Source organism: Trachypithecus francoisi, unplaced genomic scaffold (assembly GCF_009764315.1).
Source record: "Trachypithecus francoisi isolate TF-2019V2 unplaced genomic scaffold, Tfra_2.0 Lachesis_group5, whole genome shotgun sequence".
Lineage (NCBI taxonomy): Eukaryota > Metazoa > Chordata > Mammalia > Primates > Cercopithecidae > Trachypithecus > Trachypithecus francoisi.
Genome location: NW_022681470.1, coordinates 141310017 through 141335440, shown reverse-complemented (window position 1 = coordinate 141335440; position 25424 = coordinate 141310017). Strand labels below are relative to the sequence as shown.

Genomic DNA, 25424 nt, shown 5'->3' with positions numbered 1-25424 from the left:
GCATGAGCCACCGCGTCCGGCTGATCTGGTTATTTTCAAAAGCTTCCATGACGTGGGTTTCTTCCGTTTACAGAGGAGGAAACTGAGGCACAGGAGGATAACCCAGTGAGTCCCAAAATAGAGATGGAAACCGCAACAGAGAAATGGGACCCATAGCTGAGGTCCCCGGAAATGATCATCTATGGGATTGGGAGGGGGCGAAGCCAGGACAGCGCGCGCTGACCTATGACGTCATCGGGACGTTAAGCATCTTAGCATCACCTGGACATACCTCCATTTCCCTTCCCGGACAGGTCCTCTGATAGTCGGCTAGGTTCTCAATCTAGCCTCTCATTGGCTAGTTGGTCTGTCATTCCATTTCATTCCTGCAGCCTTCCGCCCCGCCCTCTTAAACTCGCCTCTAACAGGCTGTCGCGGCCGTCACTTCAAAAAGGTCCGCATTCCTTCCGCCTTTCTCCAGGACACCGAGGGCGAGGAGGGCGGATACCAAGCGGCGCCCACCCTCAGAGCACTACTTCCATCTCTGATTGGCCTCGCTGGGTGCCAGTCGCTACTCCACGCGCCGCTGATAGGCCATTCAACGGCCGCTCTGCGCGGCCCCGGCTCCGCCCCCGTCGGGTGTTTGTGGTGGGGCTGCGGAGTCGCCGATCCCGCCGGAAGCGTCAGGACAATGGGGACCCGGGACGACGAGTACGACTACCTATTCAAAGGTGCGGCCGGTGGGGCACAGACGGGCGAGGGAGTTGCGGCGAGGCGGCGGGCAGACGGGCCAAGGCCGTGCTTCAGGCCGCTGGGCCCAGTCCGGAGCCCGGGGCTTGGGGCCCGGCGGGTCAGGCAGCCGGGAAGGCCGGGTCCGACCGGGCTCCATCAGCTTCGAGCTAGGATTCGCGGCCATGCGGAGCCAGAGGCCCGGAGAGACCTGGGGGACCCAGGATGCGTTGGGGCGGGGCTGGGGCCTTGCGGGGGTGGGGCCCGGAGCGATGGGAGAGACCGTTAGGGCGGGGCCTCCGGAGGGGGTGGAGCCTTCCCAGGATTTGACGGGCCGGGCTGGGCTGAAAGCGTGATTTGGAATGGGGGCGGGGTTTTAGAGGCGGGGCTAAGGCTGATGGGCGTGACCAATAGGTGGGTTGGGCCTGGTAAATGGGGGCGTGGCTCCATAAAGCCAGTCCTGATTGGGTCAGCGTGTTTGGGGGTGGGGCCCGGGAGAGGCGGGGCAGACAGTGGGGGCTAGGCCGAGATGAGGGCCTAGGGGTGAGGTGTGTGGTGGTGGGAGTCTTGGATTGGGGTGCAGAGCTGGAATTGAGTGGAAAGGTACCCGTGTGTGCAGCAAGAATTCCATGTCTTCACTTAGAACTCTCAACAGCGCCTAAGCCAGTACCTGCACTTTTCTGAGCACTTTACGCAGATGAACTAAGTTAAATCCTCACTGCAGCCCTTTGAGGTTGATATTAACCAGCCTCTCTTTTTACACATTGGGAAACTGAAGCCCACAGTGACAAAGACACAGTTTATAAAGTGTTGGAGCCCGATTGAGCGCAATTAGGAAGCATGTCTTAAGGGGCTTGTGGCCAGCATCTGGGACTTGGGGTTGTTAGACCACCTTCTTCTAACGTGCGCACTGATGGCGGGGTCCCCAGCCAGCCTGCTGGAGGGTCTTCCCCGCCTGAGAGACTGAGGGGGCTCTAGGAACATCAAATAAGGCCTAGTCAGATCAGGCAGCCATTGCCCGGTCTACTGGAAGAAGCTGGAGTCCCTTGTTTCTCAGCTGAGCCTCCTATGCCCAGCTAGACTTTGGCCTAGTCGTCTGCCCTGATTGCTGGGCTCCCTGGCTGACAATGGCAGCCCTTTAGGGTTAATTAACCCTTGGATCCAAGGTGCCTTCACCCTGCGGCCTGCTCTATAAGGGCCTGCGTCCCCCATCAGCTGTTGGTATCCTCACCTCGCTGAGCCGTTCCTCCGAGCGTGCTCTGTGACTTGCACCAGGCCTAGATGGGCCTTGCGTCTGCTCTCATCCAGCGTCTTGTGATTGTGGGGAATGGGCAGAGGTCTCCCCACCTGAGCTGTCCGTGAGGCGAAAGCCTTCCGTGGAGAGGGAGAGGAAGTGCCTCTGCAAGGGCCTGGAGTCGTCCTGCGGCACTGAGGGCTCTGGCAACTGCACATAGGTTGATAATGTCACTTGTGGGTGAGGCTCTGTGGTCGGCAGGGAGTGTTGCTCCCCACGTGCCCTGTCCAGGTTTCTGTGGTTATCCCCTGCTTGTTATTTTTGCCCTTTTGCTGTTTTAAATGACCCAGCTACGAGTGTTTGCCCAAGTCATGATTTTGCCCTTTGGGTTATTTCCTTGAAGTACATTCCCAGCAGAACAGTTACTGGGTCAGGAGCAACGGAGAGGCTGCGTGGTCCCGGGACCCGTCTGCTGAGACTGCTTCCTGGAAACACTGATCTAGCTCCTGCGGCAGCTGGCATTTGGCAGGCGGGCGGGCAGTGTGGGGGTGGGGGGAGCCTGCCCTGCTGCCCTCCCCACACTGGCCTCCTTTTACTGAGTCTAAGCAGGTGCCCTGCTGACCTTCTCAAGCCAGTGGTAGCAAAAATCTAACCCACAAGGTCAGCGTTTCCCAAACTGGTCATCTGCCGTCTCACCTTCACAGCTGTGCCTTATCAGAGGACCTCCTCTATTCTTTTTCAATATTTGTCTTTCTTTTTCTGTTTCTTTTCTTTTCTTTTTTTTTTTTTTTGAGACATAATTTCACTCTAGTCACCCAGGCTGGAGTGCAGTGGCGCAATCTTGGCTCACTGCAACCTCCGCCTCCTGGGTTCAAACGATTCTCCTGCCTCAGCCTCCCGAGTAGCTGGGATTACAGGCACCCACCACCATGCCTGGCTAATTTTTGTATTCTTAGTAGAGATGGGGTTTCACCATGTTGGCCAGGCTGGTCTCGAACTCCTGACCTCAGGTGATCCACCTGTCTCGGCCTCCCAAAGTGCTGGAATTACAGACATGAGCCACCACACCTGGCCCCTGCCTCGTTTTTTTTTTCTTTTTGGTGGCCACATCACACACTGGCTCCCTTGACCTCAGCGGCCGAGGCCAGCAGATCCCCCGCGTGATGCCCTGTGTGCTGTTTGTTTTCCTCTGCGAATGTTCTTTCCTTCCCCCAGGAATGACACTGTTGATTTGTACCTAATTATAGAGCCTCACATTTATCCTCCTGACATTTTCTCCTTTAGCCATGGGCCATTTTCATAGCCTGCCACTAATTGCCGCAGGACCCCTGATTTCTTTTCTGATGGACTCGGGGCTGTGGGGTCCACCATGGGTGTAGCTGTGTCCCCAAGGGCCGCTGAGGCCCTCTCTGAGCCCTTCCCCTACCCTAGAGGCCCTGGAGGACGTGGGTCGTGGGGAAAACGGGCCGCAGCTTCCCCAGGCCCTGTCCTCTGGGTCTTGTCCGCCCCTCCCCTGCCCAAGGACAAGGTGGCTTCTGTCCCCAGGGAATGGGCTTGTCTGGTGCTTCCTTCCCTTTCTCTGCTGAGGCTCCAGAGGCAGCTCCCAGCCGTCAAGCCTGGGCAGAACCCCACAGTGGGCCTGCTGTTCCGGTTGCTGTTTGGGGACCCAAGCATACCATTTTCCCCATTTAGAATAGGGGCCCCTCCAGTGCCCTAGCTCTGGACACCTCCCCAGAGAAGAGCTGAGACAAGAGTGGCCCCCAGTGCCGGTCCCTGGGGCCTCGGATGCTGAGGACCGGCTTTCAGGGGAGGAGTGGGGCGCTGCTTGGCTCCACCAGGCTCTTCCTGGAATCGGGGCGCATTCCCCTGAAGGGCCTCTCCATCTGCCTGAGCACTAGGGTCTGGGCCCCCAGGGCCACCACACTGTTACGGGGCAGGCCAGGGCACCCAGCACTTCTCAGAGGTGCCAGCTCTTTGTTTTTGCCAACTGGGCTCGCCTGCTCTGTCAGCCAAGTGGCGTGTCTAGGATGGGGGGTCGCTTCCCAGCCAGGGAAGCCACCAGCTTCCGTGGAAATGCTGGGATCTGTGTCCTCAAGGGCTCTTTATTTCCCCAAGACAACAGATTGCTTGTGTCCTAGACAATGACATGTTCATTCCCAGCCTGCATCCTGGACCAGCCCCACCGCTGCCCTGCTGGCCACCTCTCTGCCTCGGGCACCCAGTGCCAGGGACTGGCTGGGCAGCTCAGCCTCTCTGCCATTCACCTGTTTTGTCATCCAGGCTGGAATGCAGTGGCTTAGTCTCAGCTCACTGCCACCTCGGCCTCCCTGGCTCAAACGATTCTCCTGCCTCAGCCTCCCGAGTAGCTGAGACTGCAGGTGCCCGCCACCACGCTGGGCTGATTTTTGTATTTTTAGTGGGGATGGGGTTTCGCCATGTTGGTCAGGCTGGTCTCGAACTCCTGACCTCAAGTGATCCACCTGCCTTGGCCTCCCAAAGTGCTGGGATTACAGGCGTGAGCCACTGTACCTGGCCTGCCATTTACCTGTTCAGTGACCATTTGGCCTTTGCTCTGACTTGGTCACTCCGGGTTAAGTGTTCCCAGCTGTTCAGGGAGAATGATAATATTTACATCTGTCCCTGGGACAGCCCTGAGAATGTGGTCAGCTGAGGCATGCAAAGCACTGGGGACCCAGCCTGGCCAAGGTGCTTGAGGGTTGGCAGCCTGGGGCAAAACTGATGGGACTGGGCGCCGTGGCTCACGCCTGGAATCCCAGCACTTTTTGGGAGGCCGAGGTGGGCAGATCACTTGAGGTCAGTCGTTCAAGACCAGCCTGGCCAACATGGCAAAACCCCATCTCTACTAAAAATACAAAAATTAGCCGGGCGTGGTGGTGCAGGCCTGTAATCCCAGCTACTCAGGAGGCTGAGGCAAGAGAATCACTTGAACCTGGGAGGCAGAGATTACAGTGAGCTGAGATCGTGTCAGTGCACTGCAGCCTGGGTAAGGGAGATTCCGTCTCAAAAAAACAAAAAACAAACAAACAAACAAAAAACTGATGAGGCTGAGGAGCCCCCAAGGCGGTACAGCTGGGGCAAGGCTGGGAAGGAAGTGGGGATGTCAGGGGGATACCCAGGCAGGGCCCGAGTTTCCTGTCTTGTTTCCTGAGGATATGAGAACTGAGCAGACCTCCCTGGCCTTGATCAGGTTTCCGTAGCTGCCATGGAAAGGAGGTTAAGATTGGTGGTGTGGGCCGGGCGCGGTGGCTCAAGCCTGTAATCCCAGCACTTTGGGAGGCCGAGACGGGCGGATCACGAGGTCAGGAGATCGAGACCACCTGGCTAATACGGTGAAACCCTGTCTCTACTTAAAAATACAAAAAACTAGCCGGGCGACGAGGTGGGCGCCTGTAGTCCCAGCTACTCGGGAGGCTGAGGCAGGAGAATGGCGTAAACCCGGGAGGCGGAGCTTGCAGTGAGCTGAGATCCGGCCACTGCACTCCAGCCTGGGTGGCAGAGCAAGACTCCGTCTCAAAAAAAAAAAAAAAAAGATTGGTGGTGGAATGGGGGTCCTCACAGTGAGTCCAGCCTGGTCCCCGGTGGCCTGGGAGCCCATTCTCATCCCTATTGGTTTGGTCCGGAGGCCTTGGACCACACACCCACATTCACGCCACCTCTTTCCGTCTTTCTCTCTTTTTTTTTTTTTTTGAGATGGAGTCTCACTGTTGTTGCCCAGGTTGGAGTGCAGTGGCACGATCCCGGCTCACTGCAACCTCCGCCTCCCGGGTTCAGATGATTCTCCTGTCTCAGCCTCCCAAGTAGCTGGGACTAGAGATGCTCACCACCACACCCGGCTAATTTTTGTATTTTTCGTAGAGACGGGGTTTTACCATGTTAGTCAGGTTGGTCTTGAACTCCTGACCTCAAATGATCCGCCTGCCTCGGCCTCCCCAAGTGCTGGGATTACAGGTGTGAGCCACCGCATCCGGCCATCTTTCCATCTTTCTCTGAAGTCCACTTGGTAGCCCTGTGCTGGGCACCCATGGAGACGTGAGAGAATGCTGGCCCTGTTGTCTTAGGTCTTGCAGGCCAGTCCAAGCAGCGGTCTTTGGGGAGAGGAGAGGTCTGAACCAAGGGGTCTTGAAGGATGAGTAGGAGTTTGCCGGCTGCCCCAGGTGGACAGGCTGCCCCACACGGTAGGAGCTGGGGTGCCCAGAGCCTCAGTGCCCACCCCATAAGGCAGAATCATGACTCCCGAGCCACGTGTTGAGGTTTGGGGTGGGACAGCGAGTGTGGCAGTAAGTTGGGAAGGAAGAACTTGGACTGTGGATGCGGAAGACCTGGGTTCAAATCCTGCCTGGCTCACTTCCTAGGTGGTGGCTCCAGACAAGACCCTTGGGGGGCACCATTGGGAGGTGGGGGCGAGCCAACAAACATGCATAGCTTCAGGGTCCTGCTCTGCCCCACACCCTGTTCCCCATCCGAGCCTCAGTTTCCTCATCTGTAAAAGTGGGCTACATGAGGCTTCTGTGAAGTAATGCACACCAAGAGCTTTGTTAGCACAGGCTCATCAAATATTCTTGGTGTTCTTTTTATTCTTGGCTTCTAAGCAGCCAACCAGAGAGGGTACCAGGTGGGATTGTAGGGGGCTGCCTGATCCTGCCCTCCTCACCTGTGGCCCAAGGGTGGTGACCTGGCATCCTCCAGGTATGGGGCAGGGGGTGGGCCCAGGAGGTTCAGCCAGCCTCTTTGGTGTTTTGTTTGTTCATTTGACAGACATTTCTTTTTTCTTTTTTTTTTCTTTCTTTTTTTGTTTGAGACGGAGTCTTTGCTCTGTCGCCCAGGCTGGAGTGCAGTGGTGCGATCTCAGCTCACTGCAAGCTCCGCCTCCCGGATTCACACCATTCTCCTGCCTCAGACTCCCGAGTAGCTGGGACTACAGGCGCCCGCCACCACGCCCGGCTAATTTTTTTTTTTTTTTTGAGACGGAGTCTCGCTCTGTCGCCCAGGCTGGAGTACAGTGGCGGGATCTCAGCTCAGTGCAAGCTCCGCCTCCCGGGTTCCCGCCATTCTCCTGCCTCAGCCTCCCGAGTAGCTGGGACTACAGGTGCCCGCCACCTCGCCCGGCTAGTTTTTTGTAATTTTTAGTAGAGACGGGGTTTCACCGTGTTAGCCAGGATGGTCTCGATCTCCTGACCTCGTGATCCGCCCGTCTCGGCCTCCCAAAGTGCTGGGATTACAGGCTTGAGCCACCGCGCCCGGCCTAATTTTTTGTATTTTTAGTAGAGACAGGGTTTCACCATATTAACCAGGATGGTCTCGATCTCCTGACCTCGTGATCCGCCCGTCTCGGCCTCCCAAAGTGCTGGGATTACAGGCTTGAGCCACCGCGCCCAGCCATTTGACAGACATTTTCTTGGGTGTTTATTGTGTGCCAGGCACTGTGCCAGGACCTGATTCCTGCCCTTGGGGCAGACTGGCAAAAAATAAATGCCACCTGACAGGTGAGAGAGTGGCAAGAGTGATGGAGGAAGAGCTGGGCCAGGGAAAAGGGTAATTCAGAGAGTAGGGTTTTACTAGCATAGCAGGGAGGGCCTTCTTGGCCAAGTGGCATTTAAGGGGTCACACGAAGGGGATAAGGGCGGGAGCCACGTCCGTGCCTGGAGAAGAGCGTTTCTGGCAGAAGGAGCAGCTCGTGCAAAGGCCCTGAGGCAGGATCGCACCTGGCGTGTTGGGGAAACAGCATGGAGGCCTGGCTGAAGCAGAATGAACCAGGGGGCGCGAGGGAGGAGGGGAGGGTCCTGTGGGCAGTGGGGAGGACTGAGGCTTTTCCCCTGTGGGAGGTGGGAGCCACGGAGGGTTGTTTGCAGAGGGAGAGAGGTGCCCCGGCTCGGCACTCACGGGCGCCCTCTGGTGGCTGCTGCAGGAGGCCAGCCTTTTGGTTGGTGATGAGGGTGAACACAGGGACCCCACAGACAATACCTTTCAGGGTCTGAGAGTCTGGAATGGAATCGCCCAGGGAGACATGGTGGGATGCACCCCTCATCCTCCCTTCTCTTGGATCTGTTTTGAATGTGCTGAAGGATTGACTGTGAGATGCAAGAGCAAGGAAGGAGTCGAGAATGACTCCAGGTTTTTGGCATGAGTGCCTAGTAGGACCAAGCCACAGTTAACCAAGATAAGGAGGGTAGGTGAGGGGTGGGTGAGCAGGCTTAGGGAGTGAGTGGGAGCTTGGCTCTGCTCTACTGGGTATGAGGGGACTGGGGCCCCAGAGGAGACAGGAAGGAGACAATGGGCATGCCAGTCTGGGCTTCTAGGGAGAGAGGTAATATAGGAGTTACCAGCCCATGGCTGGTGTTTATAGCCATGAGCCTGGATGGGGTCACCTGGGGACTGGGTGAGGACAGAGATGCCTGTCTTGAGGCTCCCTGCGGTTCGAAAGTGGAGTGGGAGACTGAGTGGGAGTGACTGTGAGGAGGGGAGTCGGGGTGTGGAGCCCCTGAAGGCAGGGAAGGAGGGAGACCTTGCTGAGTGCCTGCTGCACGGGCCCGGGGGAGTGGGGGTGGCTGAGGCTGACACTGACTGTGGGGGAAAAAGCATGCTTGGTTTGAGTTCTAGGACTGGGGGACAGGAGGTGGAATGAGTGAGTGTAGACGATACCTTCCAGGGGGTTCGGAGTCTGGAGAGGAGAGAATCGGGCAGTGCCCGGGGCAGGCAGTGGGGTTGGGAGAGAATGTTTTCTAGGGAGAGAATTCCAAGCATGTAGGTACAGCCCCACAGTGTGGCCAGGGGAAGGGCAGAGGAGGGCTGCCTGGTGGGCTCCAGGGCCTGCTCCCTCAATGTGGCAGGGGTTCTGGGTGGGGCCGGTGGACCTCTGTGTCAACCAGGACTCAGCCTGGCTGCCTGCACCTCCCCGAGCTCAGGAGGAGCAGCCATGCCCATGTCTGCCCAGACAGGGAAGTCTCATCCTCAGTGGATGCCCCCCAACTGCTTGGGATCAGGGGTGACCAAGCCACTGAGCCAACCCACCGTCAGGTGCCAGGGCCCAAGGCCCACGTTTAGGGGTCCCCGGGGCTTCTGGCTGGGGCGTCTGGTTGGCTGTATTCAAGTGCACGCGCACACACTGATCTTCCCCGCATGGTATGTGCTGGGTCTGGGGACAGCCCACCCAGGCCCCACCCCAGAGCCTGGGGCGGCTGGGCCCGTAGGGACAGTGCTTCCATGGCTGGGACAGGAAACGCTTTACAGTGTGGCTCACCCCTGGCCTGACCAGCCGGCACCTGCTCTGCTCAGGGACGCGTTCCTGATGCCCCTTGGCCAGCATGAGACAGGCCTGCTGCGTACCCCGTGTGGACTGGGCTCAGGCCCCCCGTCCCTGGGTGGTGTTGCCCACAAACCCTCATCTCCCTCCTGTCCATGCTGCACTGACTCCTTTCTGGGCCAGGGTTTGCATCTTGCCAAGCTGCTCTGCTGCGCACCCACCTCCTGGGACAATGCATACCTGTGTTGGAGCCTTGTGAGGAGCTGTGCACACACGTGGACTGCCACGCGGACTGCCTCTTGAATGAGGACTTGGCCTTGGCTGGAGCTCCCTGCAGCTCAGCAGGGGACCTAAGCCTGGGGACCGGGGTGGTGGGAGGTGGCTGCAGGCTCTTTCCTCCAGGCTGCGTCCCCAGGGCACATTCCTGTTCCCCACTCAGCCCTCTGTGCCAAAGCTTTATGTGGGTTTGCTGCACCAGGAGAGGTGGGAGTTGAGGTGGGGGTAGCTCCTCATGTCCTGTCACTTACATACCTAGAGCAGTGACCCTTCCATGCCCTGACCAGAAACCACAACAACTGTGACAGCTGCCCACTCATGTCCCTTCCTATGCAATGCCTGCTCTTTTTGTGGAGGGAGACAGAATCTCTGTTGCCCAGGCTGGAGTGCACTGATGCTATCTTGGCTCACTGCAACCTCCAGCTCCTGGGCTAAAGCCAGTATCCTGCCTCAGCCTCCTGAGTAACTGGGGCTACAGTAGCCACCACGCCCGGCTAATTTTCTTTTTTTTGAGATGGAGTCTCGCTCTGTCACCCAGGCTGGAGTGCAGTGGCGTGATCTTGGCTCACTGCAAGCTCCGGCTCCTGGGTTCACCTCATTCTGCCTCAGCCTCCCAAGTAGCTGGGACTACAGGCGCCTGCTACCATGCCCGGCTAATTTTATTGTATTTTTAGTAGAGACGAGGTTTCACCATGTTAGCCAGGATGGTTTCAATCTCCTGACCTCGTGATCCGCCTGCCTCGGCCTTTCAGATTGCTGGGATTACAGGCATGAGCCACTGTGCCTGGCTAATTTTTGTATTTTTTTTTTTTTTTTTTTTTTTTTTGAGACAGAGTCTTGCTCTGTCACCCAGGCTAGAGTGCAGTGGCCGGATCTCAGCTCACTGCAAGCTCCGCCTCCCGGGTTTACGCCATTCTCCTGCCTCAGCCTCCCGAGTAGCTGGGACTACAGGCGCCCGCCACCTCGCCCAGCTAGTTTTTTGTATTTTTAGTAGAGACGGGGTTTCACCGTGTTAGCCAGGATGGTCTCGATCTCCTGACCTAGTGATCCGCCCGTCTCGGCCTCCCAAAGTGCTGGAATTACAGGCTTGAGCCACCGCGCCCGGCCAATTTTTGTATTTTTTATAGAGATAGATTTCACCATGTTGGCCAGACTGGTCTCGAACTCCTGACCTCAAGTGATCCACCCACCTCGGCCTCTCAAAGCCCTGGGTTTACAGGCGGAGCCACCATGCCTGGCCATGCCTGCTCTTACTTCCTCCTCCTGTGACTGCCTCCCTGTTCACACATTTGGAAAAAGTCCAGAGATGAAGTGATTTGCCCAAGGTCACCCTGCTCAGGAGCCCTCTCAAGCTGTGTCTGGCTACCCAGCCACCAGGCTGCAGGTGGAGACTCAGGGTTGATGGATCTCGAGCTGCTCTGCCTACCTGGCTGCCTGGGTCCCCATGCCCCAGCTGGGAAAGCCCTCCTCTGAGGACCAGAGACAGGCGGGTGTTGTGCTATCCACAGTGGCTGTTTCTGGAAGGCAGGAGCCTCCCTTCACTTCTGCACCACTTAGCACGGGGCCTCTCTGACTCCTCCACACCGTTGGCAGCTGCAGTGGTACAGCACCCAGGGAACCGGCAGGAAGGTTGTGGGGGCGGTTGTGGGTGGAGCATGGGGACTCACAGAACCTCGCCTCCCCGCCCAGTGGTGCTCATCGGGGACTCGGGCGTGGGCAAGAGCAACCTGCTGTCGCGCTTCACCCGCAACGAGTTCAACCTGGAGAGCAAGAGCACCATCGGCGTGGAGTTCGCCACCCGCAGCATCCAGGTGGACGGCAAGACCATCAAGGCGCAGATCTGGGACACCGCCGGCCAGGAGCGCTACCGCGCCATCACCTCCGCGTGCGTGTCGGCAGCCTGGGCAGGGACGCTGAGATTTGGGGGCGTGGGCATGCGGCGCGTGGGCTTGGAAGGACGTGTAGGAGTTGGGCAGGAGAAGGGGAGAGTGTGCTCCCAAGAGCAGGGAGTGAGGCTGGAAGAACACCTCAGCCGTGCGCCGTGGGGCCCTCAGGCAGACCAGCGTCCAGCCTTGGCCACGCCAGGGTATCTCTGGGCTCTCTGGGTACCAAGTGCAGTGAGGACTTGGCTCGGGCCACTCCGCCTTGCTGCTGCCCCTTCCCAGCCAGCTTCCCAGCGTTCCTCCTCCCTCAGCTCCCCTCCTCACTGGGGCCCACACCCCTCCTATCCTCCCACCCAGGCCTGGCCCTCCTTCCCTGCAAAGGCTTCCCAGCCATCAAGACCCACTCAGCTGCCTTTTTCTGGGCCCCTCCCAAGCGCCCCAGTCATTCCTACCACCATCGTGTTTAGGTCTTCTGGGCTCCCTCCCATGTCCTTCATCCCTCAGGTGCATCTGGTCTGTCACCTCCTGTTTTTTTGTGTTTTTTTTTGAGATGGAGTTTTGCTCTTGTCGCCCAGGCTGGAGTGCAATGGTGCGATCTCAGCTCACTGCAACCTCCGCCTCCTGGGTTCAAGCGATTCTCCTGCCTCAGCCTCCCGAGTAGCTGGGATTATAGGCACATGCCACTGCACCAGGCTAATTTTGTTATTTTTAGTAGAGACAGGGTTTCTCCATATTGGTCAGGCTGGTCTCAAACTCCTGACCTCAGGTGATCTACCCCTCGGCCTCCCAAAGTGCTGGGATTCTAGGTGTGAGCCACCATGCCTGGCTGTCGCCACCTCTTTTTTGGAGACAGACAGGGTCTTGCTCTGTCACCCAGGCTGGAGTGCAGTGACACAATTGCAGCTCACTGCCCCTCGACCTCCCAGACTCGAGTGATTCTCCTACCTCAGCCCCCTGAGTAGCTGGGACTACACGTGTGTGCCACCATGCCTGGCTTATTTTATTTTATTTATTTATTTATTTTATTTTTTTGAGATAGAGTCTCACTCTGTCGCCCAGGCTGGAGTGCAGTGTCACGATCTCGGCTCACTGCAACCTCCGCCCCCCCGGGGTTCAAGCGATTCTCCTGCCTCAGCCTCCCAAGTAGCTGGGATTACAGGTGCCTGCCACCACATCTGGCTGATTTTTGTATTTTTAGTAGAGACGGGGTTTCACCATCTTGGCCAGGCTGGTCTTGAACTCCTGACCTCTTGAGCCACTGCACCCGGCCTGTTTATTTTTAAAGACAAAGTCTTGCTCTGTTGTCCAGGTTGGTGTGCAGTGGTGTGATCATAGCTCACTGCAGCCTTGAACTCCTGCTGGGTTCAAGCGATCCTCCCACCTCAGCCTCCCAAAGTGCTGAGAGTGGGTGTCTGTCTCCTCAGTGGGCTGAGCCTGGCCCAGCATGGTAGGCAGTGGCCTTTTCTCTGCACTGCTGCTGTTTGCTTCTCCCTATCCCTCACTTTTTTTTTTTTTTAAAAGGGTCTCGCTCTGTCCCCCAGGCTGGAGTGCAGTGGCGTGAGCTTGGCTTACTGAAAGCTCGACCTTCCAGGCTCAAGTGATGCTCCCACTCAGCCTCCTGAGTAGCTGGGATTACAGGCACATGCCACCACACCCAGCTAATTTTTGTATTTTTCTAGTAGAGATGGGGTTTCGCCATGTTGCCCAGGCTGGTCTGAAACTCCCAGCTTCAAGTGATCCACCCACCTCAGCCTCCCAAAGTGCTGGGATTACAGGCATGAGCCACTACGCCCAGCCCCTTCCCTTTTTTTGATGACTTCATGGTATCTTCTATCTCCAGCCCCCAAACTCCCTCCTTAGGCCCCCTCATTTCAGAGCTAGATCCAGGGAGCAGCGCTTGGGCCTCCAGATACACACCCTTCCCTTGAGGTCACAATGGCTGCCCCTTGGCTCGGCCCTGGGCGACCCACCCTGGGCGTGACATGTGCTGTTATCTTGTGAGGCTGCCACTGCCCACAGTCGTCCTCCAGAGAGGCTCATGGGCCCCTGATCCCGCAGGTACTACCGAGGCGCAGTGGGCGCCCTGCTGGTGTATGACATCGCCAAGCACCTGACCTATGAGAACGTGGAGCGCTGGCTGAAGGAGCTGCGGGACCACGCAGACAGCAACATTGTCATCATGCTGGTGGGCAACAAGAGTGACCTGCGCCATCTGCGGGCCGTGCCCACTGACGAGGCCCGCGCCTTCGCAGGTGAGCGGATGGAGACGCGGGCACCAGAGAGGTGTCTGGAAGGCACAGTGTTGGAGCCCCGGCCACAGCCCTGGCCTCCCTTCCTTGAGGAGTGGCCTTGGGATGGGTCAGGTGGGTGGGCAGGGTCCCTGAGAGCATGTGGGAACCTGTCACCCCACCTCCCCACTCACCTAGGCAGTATTCTTTGTTCCAGAAAAGAACAATTTGTCCTTCATCGAGACCTCAGCCTTGGATTCCACCAACGTAGAGGAAGCATTCAAGAACATCCTCACAGGTGGCCGGGGGCTGGCTGGGTGTGGGGAGGGTACCAGCCAGGCAGGGTGGAACATGGCCTCTGAACCTTCACTTATTTTGTTCGTTTTTTGATTTTTTTCTTTTTTTTTTTCTGATGGGGCGGGATGGAGTCTTGCTCTTTTGCCCAGGCTAGAGTGCAATGGCTTAATCTCAGCTTACTGCAACCTCCGCCTCCCAGTTTCAAACGATTCTCCTGCCTCAGCCTCCTGAGTAGCTGGGATTACAGATGCATGCCACAGGCCCAGCTCATTTTTGTAATTTTCAGTAGAGACGGGATTTCACCATGTTGGCCAGGCTGGTGGTCTCCAACTCCTGGGCTCAAGTGATCCACCTGCCTCGGCCTCCCAGAGTGCTGGGATTACAGGCGTGAGCCAATGCACCTGGCCTGTTTGTTTGATTTTTTTTTTTTTTTTCTACTAGTGCGCCTAACCTTTGCTTGTTAATCAGTGCGCCAGCAAGGGCTAGACCAGGTCTAGCCCTTGCTGGCAGTGGGACACAGAGATCCCCTGGCCCCAGTTCCTGGGGAGGGGCCCTGCCTTAACTCTTGGGCTGCGGGGAGGCGGGTAGCCTCAGGCACCTGGAGCCTTTTGGCTTCTGGGAGTTTACCTCTGAGGGAGGAGGACCCTTCTGATCTTAGGGAACCAGCGGCCTGGGCTGGCTGTGACCAGATGTGGGTCCTGCCCTGACTGGGTGCGCAGCCCCTGTCCTTGTTACCCAATGTGATGGGGGCGCTGTGGGGATCTGAAGAGGGTTTCTGGAGTCCTGCAGGGAGGGGTTCCCCTCGGCAGGCAGGGCACATGCTGGCTCACCCCACGTCCCCCTGTATCCCCTTCACAGAGATCTACCGCATCGTGTCACAGAAACAGATTGCAGACCGCGCTGCCCATGACGAGTCCCCAGGGAACAACGTGGTGGACATCAGCGTGCCGCCCACCACGGACGGACAGAAGCCCAACAAGCTGCAGTGCTGCCAGAACCTGTGACCCCCGCGCCTCCGCCCAGCGTGCGTGCACGTCCTCCGCCCGCCCCCGCCACGGTGTCCTCCGGCCCCTCCCTGCTGTCCCTCTGTGGCCAGCTCGCTCCAGCCCTCCCAGTGAGCTCTGCACGGCCAGGCCGGGGCCCAGGAAGGACAGGAGCCAGTGCTACCCCCGTCCTGCCCGGGGAAAGCTAGAAGCCCGGGTTTGCTGCACCCATGAAACTCGGGTCCCCGCCGACATCTTGGCGGGGTTCGGGGGGGCGGCAGGATGGACCGGGCTGGCCAGAGGTGAGGAGGACAGGCGGACGGTGCCGCCTTCTCCCCTTTTCCTCGGCCGACTCCAGGGAGCGATTGCCTCCCTCCCTCTGTGGCTGGGTGGCCCAGCCAGCCCGTCGTCCCCACCCAGAACCCTGCTCTGGGCCAAAGCCCGAAGAACCAGGCAGTGGGGACCGGGGCAGGCGGACCCCCCGGGCTCTTAGCGCCCACCCGCTCCTCAGCGCACAGCAGCTCGCACAGGCCTTTCACCTCTGCCTGTTGATTGATGCAGGGAGAAGCCCGTCCCCACCTCCCCTCTCCCCTCTCCTCTCCCCAGTCCCCTCTCCTGCACGCAGCGCGCCCGCCCTCTCGGCCCTCCCTGTCCCCCTCCTCTGTCTCGTCTCCCCATCTGGTCTGGAACCTGTTTGCAAGTGAAGCAATATTTCCGTGTTTTGTATATACAACCGCTCTTGTAGCCTTTGATTTTTGTTAATGTAGAGAAACACAGATTCTTTATACACTTTGTAAGATTTATGCCAAACCCCAGCTCTCGATCTCTTCTTCTCCCTGTGGCCCCTGCACTGTTGCCCCGTTCCCGTCACCCTGCCCATTACTGAAATGTATAATCTGACTTCCTGTACAGAACCCTGCTGCTGCGCCTCTGTCTGCTTTCTTTGCGCCAGGCGCCAGCTCCTGGGCCGAAGCCTCTCTCGCTGCACGTTCCCCAATGCAGGCCGGACCCCCCCCCCCATCTCCATGTCCCACCCCACACGGAGCAAGAGGACCCCAGCACCTGCCAAGGGCAGTGTGGAAGCCTCCTGGGCCCAGCGCGGTTGGGTGGGCCCTCGCCAAGCTGCCCCTGTGCCAGGGAAGGAGGGAAGGCTGCCGCTTGTTTTTGACCTTAAACTCCCGTGTCCCAGGACCCCAGGCCTGCGGGCGCCCCCTGGTGGGGACGGGAGCCAAGGGCAGTGGCCAGGATTCATCACTGGCTCCTGCCAGGGTCGCCCTTTCCCTGGGGTCCTGACGAAGGGTGACTTGCCCAGTGCATGTTGGTGATGCCAGCTGTTTCCACCCTAGACTGACCCTGGAGGAGGGCCCAGTGGGGAAATGCCAGGGGCAGCAAAATGTGTGGCATGGAGTTCCTCTTCCCAGGATCCAGCGTCTCCCTCCGCCTCACCCCACAGTGAACTTGGGACCAGTGTGAGCTGCCAGCAGCTGTCCAAAAGCTCCAGCCTCTAGCTGAAGAGGCTACCCACACCCTGGAGACCCTGGGGCCCCATGAGAGAGGAGAGCACCATTCCATCTTGATTCTAGACTCTGGCTGCCCTGCCTGGAGGGATAGGGGATCGCAGACACCTTTTCCCAGAAGAGCTCCAGGTCGCTGGGAGCTGTTTAGACATGTGAGCTGGAGTGAGCCAAGGTGTGCGCTCCAGGCCCAGGGAGCAGCCTGGCACAAAGCTAACTGGCAGAATTGGAGGGGAGGCACCCTGGGCTCCAGGGCCCATTCAAACAGACCCCAGGGACACGGATTCCCCTGGGTTTGGGCACGGTGGGTCATGTGGTGGACAGAGGCATTGGGTGCAAGAAAGCGCCTTGAGTTTTTGTTTGTTTGTTGAGACAGAGTTTTGCTCTTGTTACTCAGGCTGGAGTGCAATGGCATGATCTTGGCTCACCATAACATCCGCCTCGTGGGTTCAGGCGATTCTCCTGCCTCAGCCTCCTGAGTAGCTGAGACTGCAGGCATGCGCTACCATGCCCGGCTAATTTTTTTGTATTTATTCCCGACCGCAGGTAATCTGCCCGCCTCGGGCTCCCAGAGTGCTGGGATGACAGGCGTGAGCCACCGTGCCTGGCCCTGTTTGTTTGTTTTGAGACAGAGTCTTGCTCTGTTACCCAGGCTGGAGTGCAGCAGCATGATCTCAGCTCACTGCAACCTCCGCCACCCAGGTTCAAGGGATTCTCCTTCCTCAGCTTCTGGAGTAGCTGGGATTATAGGCACACGCCACCACACCCGGCTTATTTTTGTATTTTTAGTAGAGATGGAGTTTCCCCATGTTGGCCAGGCTGGTCTCAAACTCCTAACCTCAGATGATCTACCCGCCTCAGCCTCCCAAAGTGCTGAGATTACAGGCGTGAGCTACCGTGCCTGGCCTTAGCACCTTGAATTTCAAGCAGTCAAAAGATCAACAAATATTTCTCCAGCCTCCACTATCTGCTAGGCCTGAGGTGGGGAGTGACTGATATACTCCATGTCCCCTTAAGAGTCAGAGGCCAGCAATGCCAGTTTAATTACTCTGATTTCAGTGATTTAATAAGCACGTCATGCTCACTCTGCCAGACTCTGTTCTTAAATCTTTTATTATTATGGTAATATACACATAACATAAAACTTACCTTTTTATTTTTTTTGAGACGGAGTTTCACTCTTTGTTGCCCAGGCTGGAAGTGCAATGGCGCGATCTTGGCTTACCACAACCTCTGCCTCCCGGGTTCAAGGGATTCTCCTGCCTCAGCCTCCCGAGTAGCTGGGATTACAGGCATGCGCCACCATGCCCGGCTAATTCTGTATTTTTAGTGGAGACAGGGCTCCTCCATGTTGGTCAGGCTGGTCTTGAACTCCCGACCTCAGGTGATCTGCCCACCTCAGCTTCCCAGAGGGCTGGGATTACAGGCGTGAGCCACTGCGCCTGGCCTTTTTGTTTTTGTTTTTTTTTTTAGACGGGGTCTCCCTCTGCTGTCACCCAGGCTGGAGTGCAGTGGCATGATCTCAGCTCACTGCAACCTCCACCTCCCAGGCTCAAGCCATCCTCCCACCTCAGCCTCCCAAGTAGCTGGAACCACAGGCACACACCAGGACACCTCACTAATTTTTGTATTTTTTGTAGAGGCGGGGTTTCACTATGTTGCCAGTCTGGTCTTGAACTCCTGGGCCCAAGCAATCCACCCACCTCAGCCTCTCAAAATGTTGGGATTACAGGCATGAGCCACCACGCCTGGCCTGTATGGCAATTCTAAGTTTATGCGCCCAACTCATATGGCAATTCTACATGTACTTTTCCTAGGGACCATGTTAAATCTTTCACACATCATTATTTGTTATTTGCAACAACCCAAGGAGGTGGGCATAATATACTGGCCCCTTTTACAGAAGTTAAGCGATTCCCCTAAGGTCTCACAATTAGTAAGATGCAAACAGGTTTCAAACCCAGAACTGTGTGTGTCACTGCTAAGTTATGAGGCTTTTCCCAGCATTTATTGTGTACCAGCTATGAGCCAGAAAACTCTAAGAAGTGGATAAAAGGCTGGGAAGATAGTCGGGCACCGTGGTGTGACCTGTAGTCCCAGCTACTCTGGGTCTGAGACAGAAGAATTTTTTTTTCTTTTTTGAGACAGAGTCTTGCTCTGTTGCCCAGGCTGGAGCGCAGTGGCTTGATTTCCGCTCACTGCAACCTCCGCCTCCTGAGTTTAAGCAATTGTCCTGCTTCAGCCTCCTGAGTAGCTGGGATTACAGGCGCATGCCATCACATCTGGCCGATTTTTTTTTTGGTAGAGACGGGGTTTCACTGTGTTAGCCGGAATGGTCTCTATCTCCTGACCTCATGATCTGCCCGCCTTGGGCTCTGAAAATGCCGGGATTACAGGCGTGAGCCACCGCACCCGGGCAACAGGAGGATTTCTAGTAGAAACTGCCAATGAAAAAGAGAGAGAGGAGGATCACTTGAACCCAAGAGTTACAGTCCAACCAGGGCAACACAGCAAGACCTAGTCTCTAAAAAAATAATAAAGAAACACTGAGCATGGCTCATTTCTGTAATTACTGCACTTTGGGAGACCAAGGCGGGCAGACTGCATGAGCCCAGGAATGCAAGACCAGCCTGGGCAACATGATGAAACCACGTTTCTACAAAAAATACAAAAATTAGCCGGGCATGGTGGCACGCACCTACTTGGGAGGCGGAGATGGGAAGATCAGTTGAGTCAGGGAGGTAGAGGCTGCAGTGAGCTGTGATCACACCACTGCACTCCAGCCCGGGCAACAGAGGGAGACACTGTCACGGTGAATGAATGAATGAATGAATGGAGACGGGGAAGAAGTATACCAACTTTTAAGAAATGTTTTATTAGGCCGGGCGCGGTGGCTCGAGCCTGTAATCCCAGCACTTTGGGAGGCCGAGGCGGGTGGATCACGAGGTCAGGAGATCGAGACCATCCTGGCTAACATGGTGAAACCCCGTCTCTACTAAAAAAAAATACAAAAAACTAGCCGGGCGAGGTGGCGGGCGCCTGTAGTCCCAGCTACTCGGGAGGCTGAGGCAGGAGAATGGCGTAAACCCGGGAGGCGGAGCTTGCAGTGAGCTGAGATCTGGCCACTGCACTCCAGTCCGGGCGACAGAGCGAGACTCCGCCTCAAAAAAAAAAAAAAAAAAAAAAGAAATGTTTTATTATGGGCTGGGTGCAGTGGCTCATGCCTGTAATCCCAGCACTTTGGGAGGCCGACGCAGGCAGATCATTTGAGGTCAGGAGTTCGAGACCAGCCTGGCCAACAGGGCGAAACCCCGTCTCTAACAAAAATACAAAAATTAGCTGGGCGTGGTGGCAGATGCCTGTAATCCCAGCTACTCCAGAGGCTGAAGCAGGAGGATCACTTGAACCTGGGAGGCGGAGGTTGGAGTGACCAGAGATAGCACCACTGCACTTCAGTGTGGGCAACTGAGTAAGACCCTGTCTCAAAAAAAAAAAAAGACCTAAAGGTTTGATTAGAGTCAGGACTGGATTGAGCGCTGCCTAGCTAGTGTCGTGTACATACGTTAGAAGACACATTGGATTCATGTTTCCCTCTTTTGTGGCATTAGCAGCTGCTAATGAGCATTACCAAGCTTCATAATCCATTAGTGGTTACAAAATGGTGATGTGCAAATTCCCTTTTTTTTTCTTTTTCTGAGATGAAGTCTTGCTCTGTCGCCAGGTTGGAGTGCAGTGGCGAGATCTCAGCTCACTGCAACCTCTGCCTCCCAGGTTCAAGCAATTCTCCTGCCTCAGCTTCCCCCAGTAGCTGGGACTACAGGTGCGTGCCACCATGCCAGACTAAATTTTTGTATTTTTAGTAGAGACGGGGTTTCACCATGTTAGCCGGGATGATCTCCATCTCTTGACCTCGTGATGCGCCCTCCTTGGCCTCCCAAAGTGCTGAGATTACAGGCGTGAGCCACTGCGCCGCCCAGCCAGGTTACTTTTTTTTCTTTGAGACAGGTCTTTTTTTTTTAGTCAATCTCACTCTGTCTCAGCTCACTGCAACCTCCACCTCCTAGGTTTAAGTGATCCTCATGCCTCAGCCTCCCAAGTAGCTGGGATTACAGGCATGTGCCACCATGCCCAGCTAATTTTTGTGTTTTTAGTAGAGATGGGATTTTACCACATTGGCCAGGTTGGTCTCAAACTACTGGCCTAATGTGATACATCCGCCTTGGCCTCCCAAAGTGCTGGAATTACAGGTGTAAGACACCATGCCCAACCTTCTTTTTTTTCATTTCTTTTTTGTGTATTTATTTATTTATTTGAGACAGAGTGGCTCTGTCACCCTGGCTGGAGTGCAGTGGCACAATCTCGGCTCCCTGCAACCTCTGCCTCCCAGGTTCAAACAATTCTCCTGTCTCAGCCTCCCAAGTAGCTGGGACTACAGGTGCACGCCATCATGCCCAGCTAATTTTTGTATATTTAGTATAGATGGGGTTTTACCATATTGGTTAGGCTGGTCTCAAACTCCTGACCTCAAGTAATCCACCCACTTTGGCCTCCCAAAGTGCTGGGATCAGGAATTCCAGACCATCCTGGCCAACATGGTGAAACTCCATCTCTACTAAAAATGCAAGTTCTAGACGGGCATGGTGGCGCACGACTGTAATCCCAGCTAGTCAGGAGACTGAGGCAGGAGAATTGCTTCAAACTGGGGGACGGAAATTGCAGCGAGCCAAGATCGTTTCATTGCACTCCGGCCTGGGCAACAGAGCGAAACTTTGAAAACTTTTTTCAAAAAAAAAAAGATAAATAAATAAATAAATGAAATTATCTGCCAGGCACAGTGGCTCACGCCTGTAATCCTACCACTTTGTGAGGTCGAGGCAGGAGGATCATTTGAGCCCAGGAGCTCAAAACTAGCCTGGGTCACATAACAAGCCCCGTCTCTATTTATTATTTAAAAATTAAGGCTGGGCATGGTGGCTCATGTCTTTAATCCCAGCACTTTGGGAGGCTTAGGCGGGGGTGGATCATGAGGTCCGGAGTTTGAGACCAACCTGGCCAATATGGTGAAACTCCATCTCCACTAAAAATACAAAAAAACTAGCTGGGCATGGTGGCGCACACCTGTAGTCCCAGCTACTTAGGAGGCTGAGGCAGGAGAATTGCATGAACCCAGGAGATGGAGGTTGCAGTAAGCCAAAGTTGCACCACTGCACTCTAGCCTGGGCAATAGAGGGAGACTCCGTTTCAAAATAAAATAAAATAAAATATTGGCTGGGCACGGTGGCTCACACCTGTAATCCCAGCACTTTGGGAGGCCAAGGTGGGCGGATCACGAGGTCAGGAGATCAAGACCATCCTGGCTAACATGGTGAAACACCATCTCTACTAAAGAATACAAAAAATTAGCCGGGCGTGGCGGCGGGCGCCTGTAGTCCCAGCTACTTGGGAGGCTGAGGCAGGAGAATGGCGTGAACCCAGGAGGCGGAGCTTGCAGTAAGCTGAGACTGCGCCACTGCACTCCAGCCTGGGTGACAGAGCAAGACTCCATCTCGAAATAAATAAAATAAATAAATAATAAATAAATAAAATATCATTCACTACTAAAATGAACCAGGGCTCTTTGGAAAAATGGTTGAGTCCAGGACTGGGGCAGACAAAATGTAAGACAAGTAAGCCTGGAAGAATTTGTTGAGCCAGTTAGTAAGAAAATGCTCCAAGATGGAATTAGAAAAATCACCATTTGGGGCCGGGCACGATGGCTCACGCCTGTAATCCTAACACTTTGAGAGGCTGAGGCGGGCGGATCATGAGGTCAGGAGATCGAGACCATCCTGGCTAACACGGTGAAATCCTGTCTCTACTAAAAAAAAAAAAACAAAAAATGAGGTGGGCGTGGTGGCGGGCACCTGTAGTCCCAGCTACTGGGGAGGCTGAGGCAGGAGAATGGCGTGAACCCGGGAGGCGGAGCTTGCAGTGAGTCGAGATTGCGCCACTGCACTCCAGCCTGGGCAACAGAGCAAGGCTCTGTCTCAAAAAAAAAAAGAAAGAAAGAAAAAAAATCACCATTTGGTTGCCATTATAGTAATAACTGACACAGGCAAGGGTCATCAATTGATATTAAGTTCTTGGAAACGGAATGTGTTGAGGAACAGGCTATTTAATTACTTTTGAAGTATCTCCCCAGAAAGCACTTATTAACAAAAGTGGAAAGTGGCCCATGCCTGTAATCCCAGCACTCTGGGAGGCTGAGGCGGGTGGATCGCCTGAGATAGGAATTTGAGACTAGCCTGGCCAATATGGTGAAACCCCATCTCTACTAAAAACACACAAATTAGCCGGACATGGTGGTGCGGGCCTGTAATCACAGCTACTCAGGAGGCTGAGGTAGGAAAATCACTTGAACTGGTGGCGGAGGTTGCAGTGAGCCAAGATTGGGTCACTGTACTCCATCCTGGGCCACAGAGTGAGACTCCGTCGCAAAAAAAAAAAGAAAGAAAAAAAATCACCATTTGGTTGCCATTATAGTAATAACTGACACAGGCAAGGGTCATCAATTGATATTAAGTTCTTGGAAACGGAATGTGTTGAGGAACAGGCTATTTAATTACTTTTGAAGTATCTCCCCAGAAAGCACTTATTAACAAAAGTGGAAAGTGGCCCATGCCTGTAATCCCAGCACTCTGGGAGGCTGAGGCGGGTGGATCGCCTGAGATAGGAATTTGAGACTAGCCTGGCCAATATGGTGAAACCCCATCTCTACTAAAAACACACAAATTAGCCGGACATGGTGGTGCGGGCCTGTAATCACAGCTACTCAGGAGGCTGAGGTAGGAAAATCACTTGAACTGGTGGCGGAGGTTGCAGTGAGCCAAGATTGGGTCACTGTACTCCATCCTGGGCCACAGAGTGAGACTCCGTCGCAAAAAAAAAAAGAAAAAAACTGGTTGGTTGGGCACGGTGGCTCACGCCTGTAATCCCAGCACTTTGGGAGGCCAAGGTAGGCAGATCATTCGAAGTCAGGAGTTCGAGACCAGCCTGACCAACATAGTGAAACCTGTCTCTACTAAAAACACAAAAATTAGCTGGGCGTGATGGCGTGCGCCTGTAATCCCAGCTACTGGGGAGGCTGAGACAGGAGAATGGCTTGAACCGGGGAGGCAGAGGTTGCAGTGAGCTGAGACCACACCATTGCACTCCAGCCTGGGTGACAGAGTGAGACCCTGTCTGGCCGGGCGCGGTGGCTCAAGCCTGTAATCCCAGCACTTTGGGAGGCCGAGACAGGCGGATCACCAGGTCAGGAGATCGAGACCATCCTGGCTAACACGGTGAAACCCCGTCTCTACTAAAAAATACAAAAAACTAGCCGGGCGAGGTGGCGGGCGCCTGTAGTCCCAGCTACTCAGGAGGCTGAGGCAGGAGAATGGCGTAAACCCGGGAGGCGGAGCTTGCAGTGAGCTGAGATCCAGCCACTGCACTCCAGCCTGGGCGACAGAGCGAGACTCCGTCTCAAAAAAAAAAAAAAAAAAAAAAAAAAAACAGAGACCCTGTCTCAAAAAAAAAAAAAAAATTAAATTAAATATTAAAAACAACAACAACAAAAACCAAAGTGTAACACACTAACTCACTCTGGAGAAACTGGCAGACACAATTTGAACCAAGTTAGCATAATCAGTAGTGGACAAAATCAACATTGTATGCATCCTGAAAACACAATGTCACGTCTGTTTCCTGCCACAAATGCAAAATCACGAGGAAGTGTTAGACAAATAGCAATGGAAGGACTTTCTGCAAAATTACTAGTCTGGAATTTTTGAAAAATATTGATGTCATGGAGAGAAGGTAAGATTGATAAAATGTTCCAGAAAGAGAGACTAAATTAGAGTCATAACAACAAAATACAACACTTGATCCTGGGATGGATTAGGGACTTTTTTGTTTTTTCACACAGGATCTTGCTCTGTTGTCCAGGCTGGAATGCAGTGGTGAGGTAATGGCTCACTGCAGCTCAGAACTCCTGGGCTCAACTGATCCTCTCACCTCAGCCTCCCAAGTAGCTGGGACCACAGGAGAATGCCACCACGCCTGGCTAATATTTTTATTTTATTTTGTAGAGATGAGGTCTCAGACTCCTGGACCCAAGAGACCTTCCTGCCTTGGGTTCCCAAAGAGCTGGGATTACAGACATGAGTCACTGTGCCTGGCCTGGATTTTGGATTTTTAAAGGACTTTATTGGAAAATTTTTTTTTTTTGGAGACAGAGTCTGGCTGTGTCACCCAGGCTAGAATGCAGTGGCAAGATCTCTGCTCACTGCAACCTCCGCCTTGCAGATTCAAGCAATTCTCCTGCCTCAGCCTCCTGAGTAGCTGGTACTGGTGCCCACAACCAAACCTAGCCAATTATTTGTATTTTTAGTACAGATGGGGTTTCACCATGTTGGCCGGCCTGGTCTCGAACTCCTGACCTCAAATTATCCAAGTGCTGGGATTACAGGCGTGAGCCACCGCTCTCGGCCATAGTGCAGCATTTTTTTGAAAATTGATCTGTCTTAGAGATGGGGGTGGGTGAGTTTACTATGTTGCCCAAGTTTACTATGTTGCCTCGAACTCCTGGGCTCAAGTGATCCTCTTGCCTCAGCCTCCAGAGCAGCTGGGACTACAGGCCCGCACCACCACGCTCGGCTAACTTTTAAATTTTTTGTAGAGACGGGATCTCACTATGTTGCCCAGGCTGGTCCCCAACTTCTGGGCTTAAGCGATTCTTCCGTCTCGGCCTCCCAAAGTGCTGGGATTACGGGCGTGAGCCACTGCTAGTCTCAAAAAAAAATAATAATAAAGTTGAATTCTGCAGCGGTTTTATTTATTACAGGACGATGGCGGTCTGCAGGTGGCGCAGCAGCACCCCTGGTGCCTGGGCTGGGCTAGGGCGGGACCAGTGCTGGGGGCGGAGCCGGAGCTGGGGGCGGAGCCAAGACGCGGCAGGGGCGGAGTCAGCAGCTGCGGCGCAGCGCGGCCTGTGCGGCCCACGGCGTCCCTACCGCCTCCG

The 25424-nt window shown here is 55.1% G+C and overlaps 1 protein-coding gene across 1 annotated transcript; it reads left to right on the top strand.

The window, feature by feature from the left end:
• The first annotated feature begins 455 nt into the window (after positions 1-455).
• Positions 456-15790, top strand: RAB11B (RAB11B, member RAS oncogene family). Its single transcript, XM_033199334.1, has 5 exons — positions 456-710; positions 11169-11364; positions 13421-13614; positions 13808-13888; positions 14746-15790. The coding sequence occupies exons 1-5, from the start codon at positions 671-673 to the stop codon at positions 14889-14891; spliced, it is 657 nt and encodes a 218-aa protein (XP_033055225.1). The 5' UTR covers positions 456-670; the 3' UTR covers positions 14892-15790.
• Positions 15791-25424: the final 9634 nt, after the last annotated feature.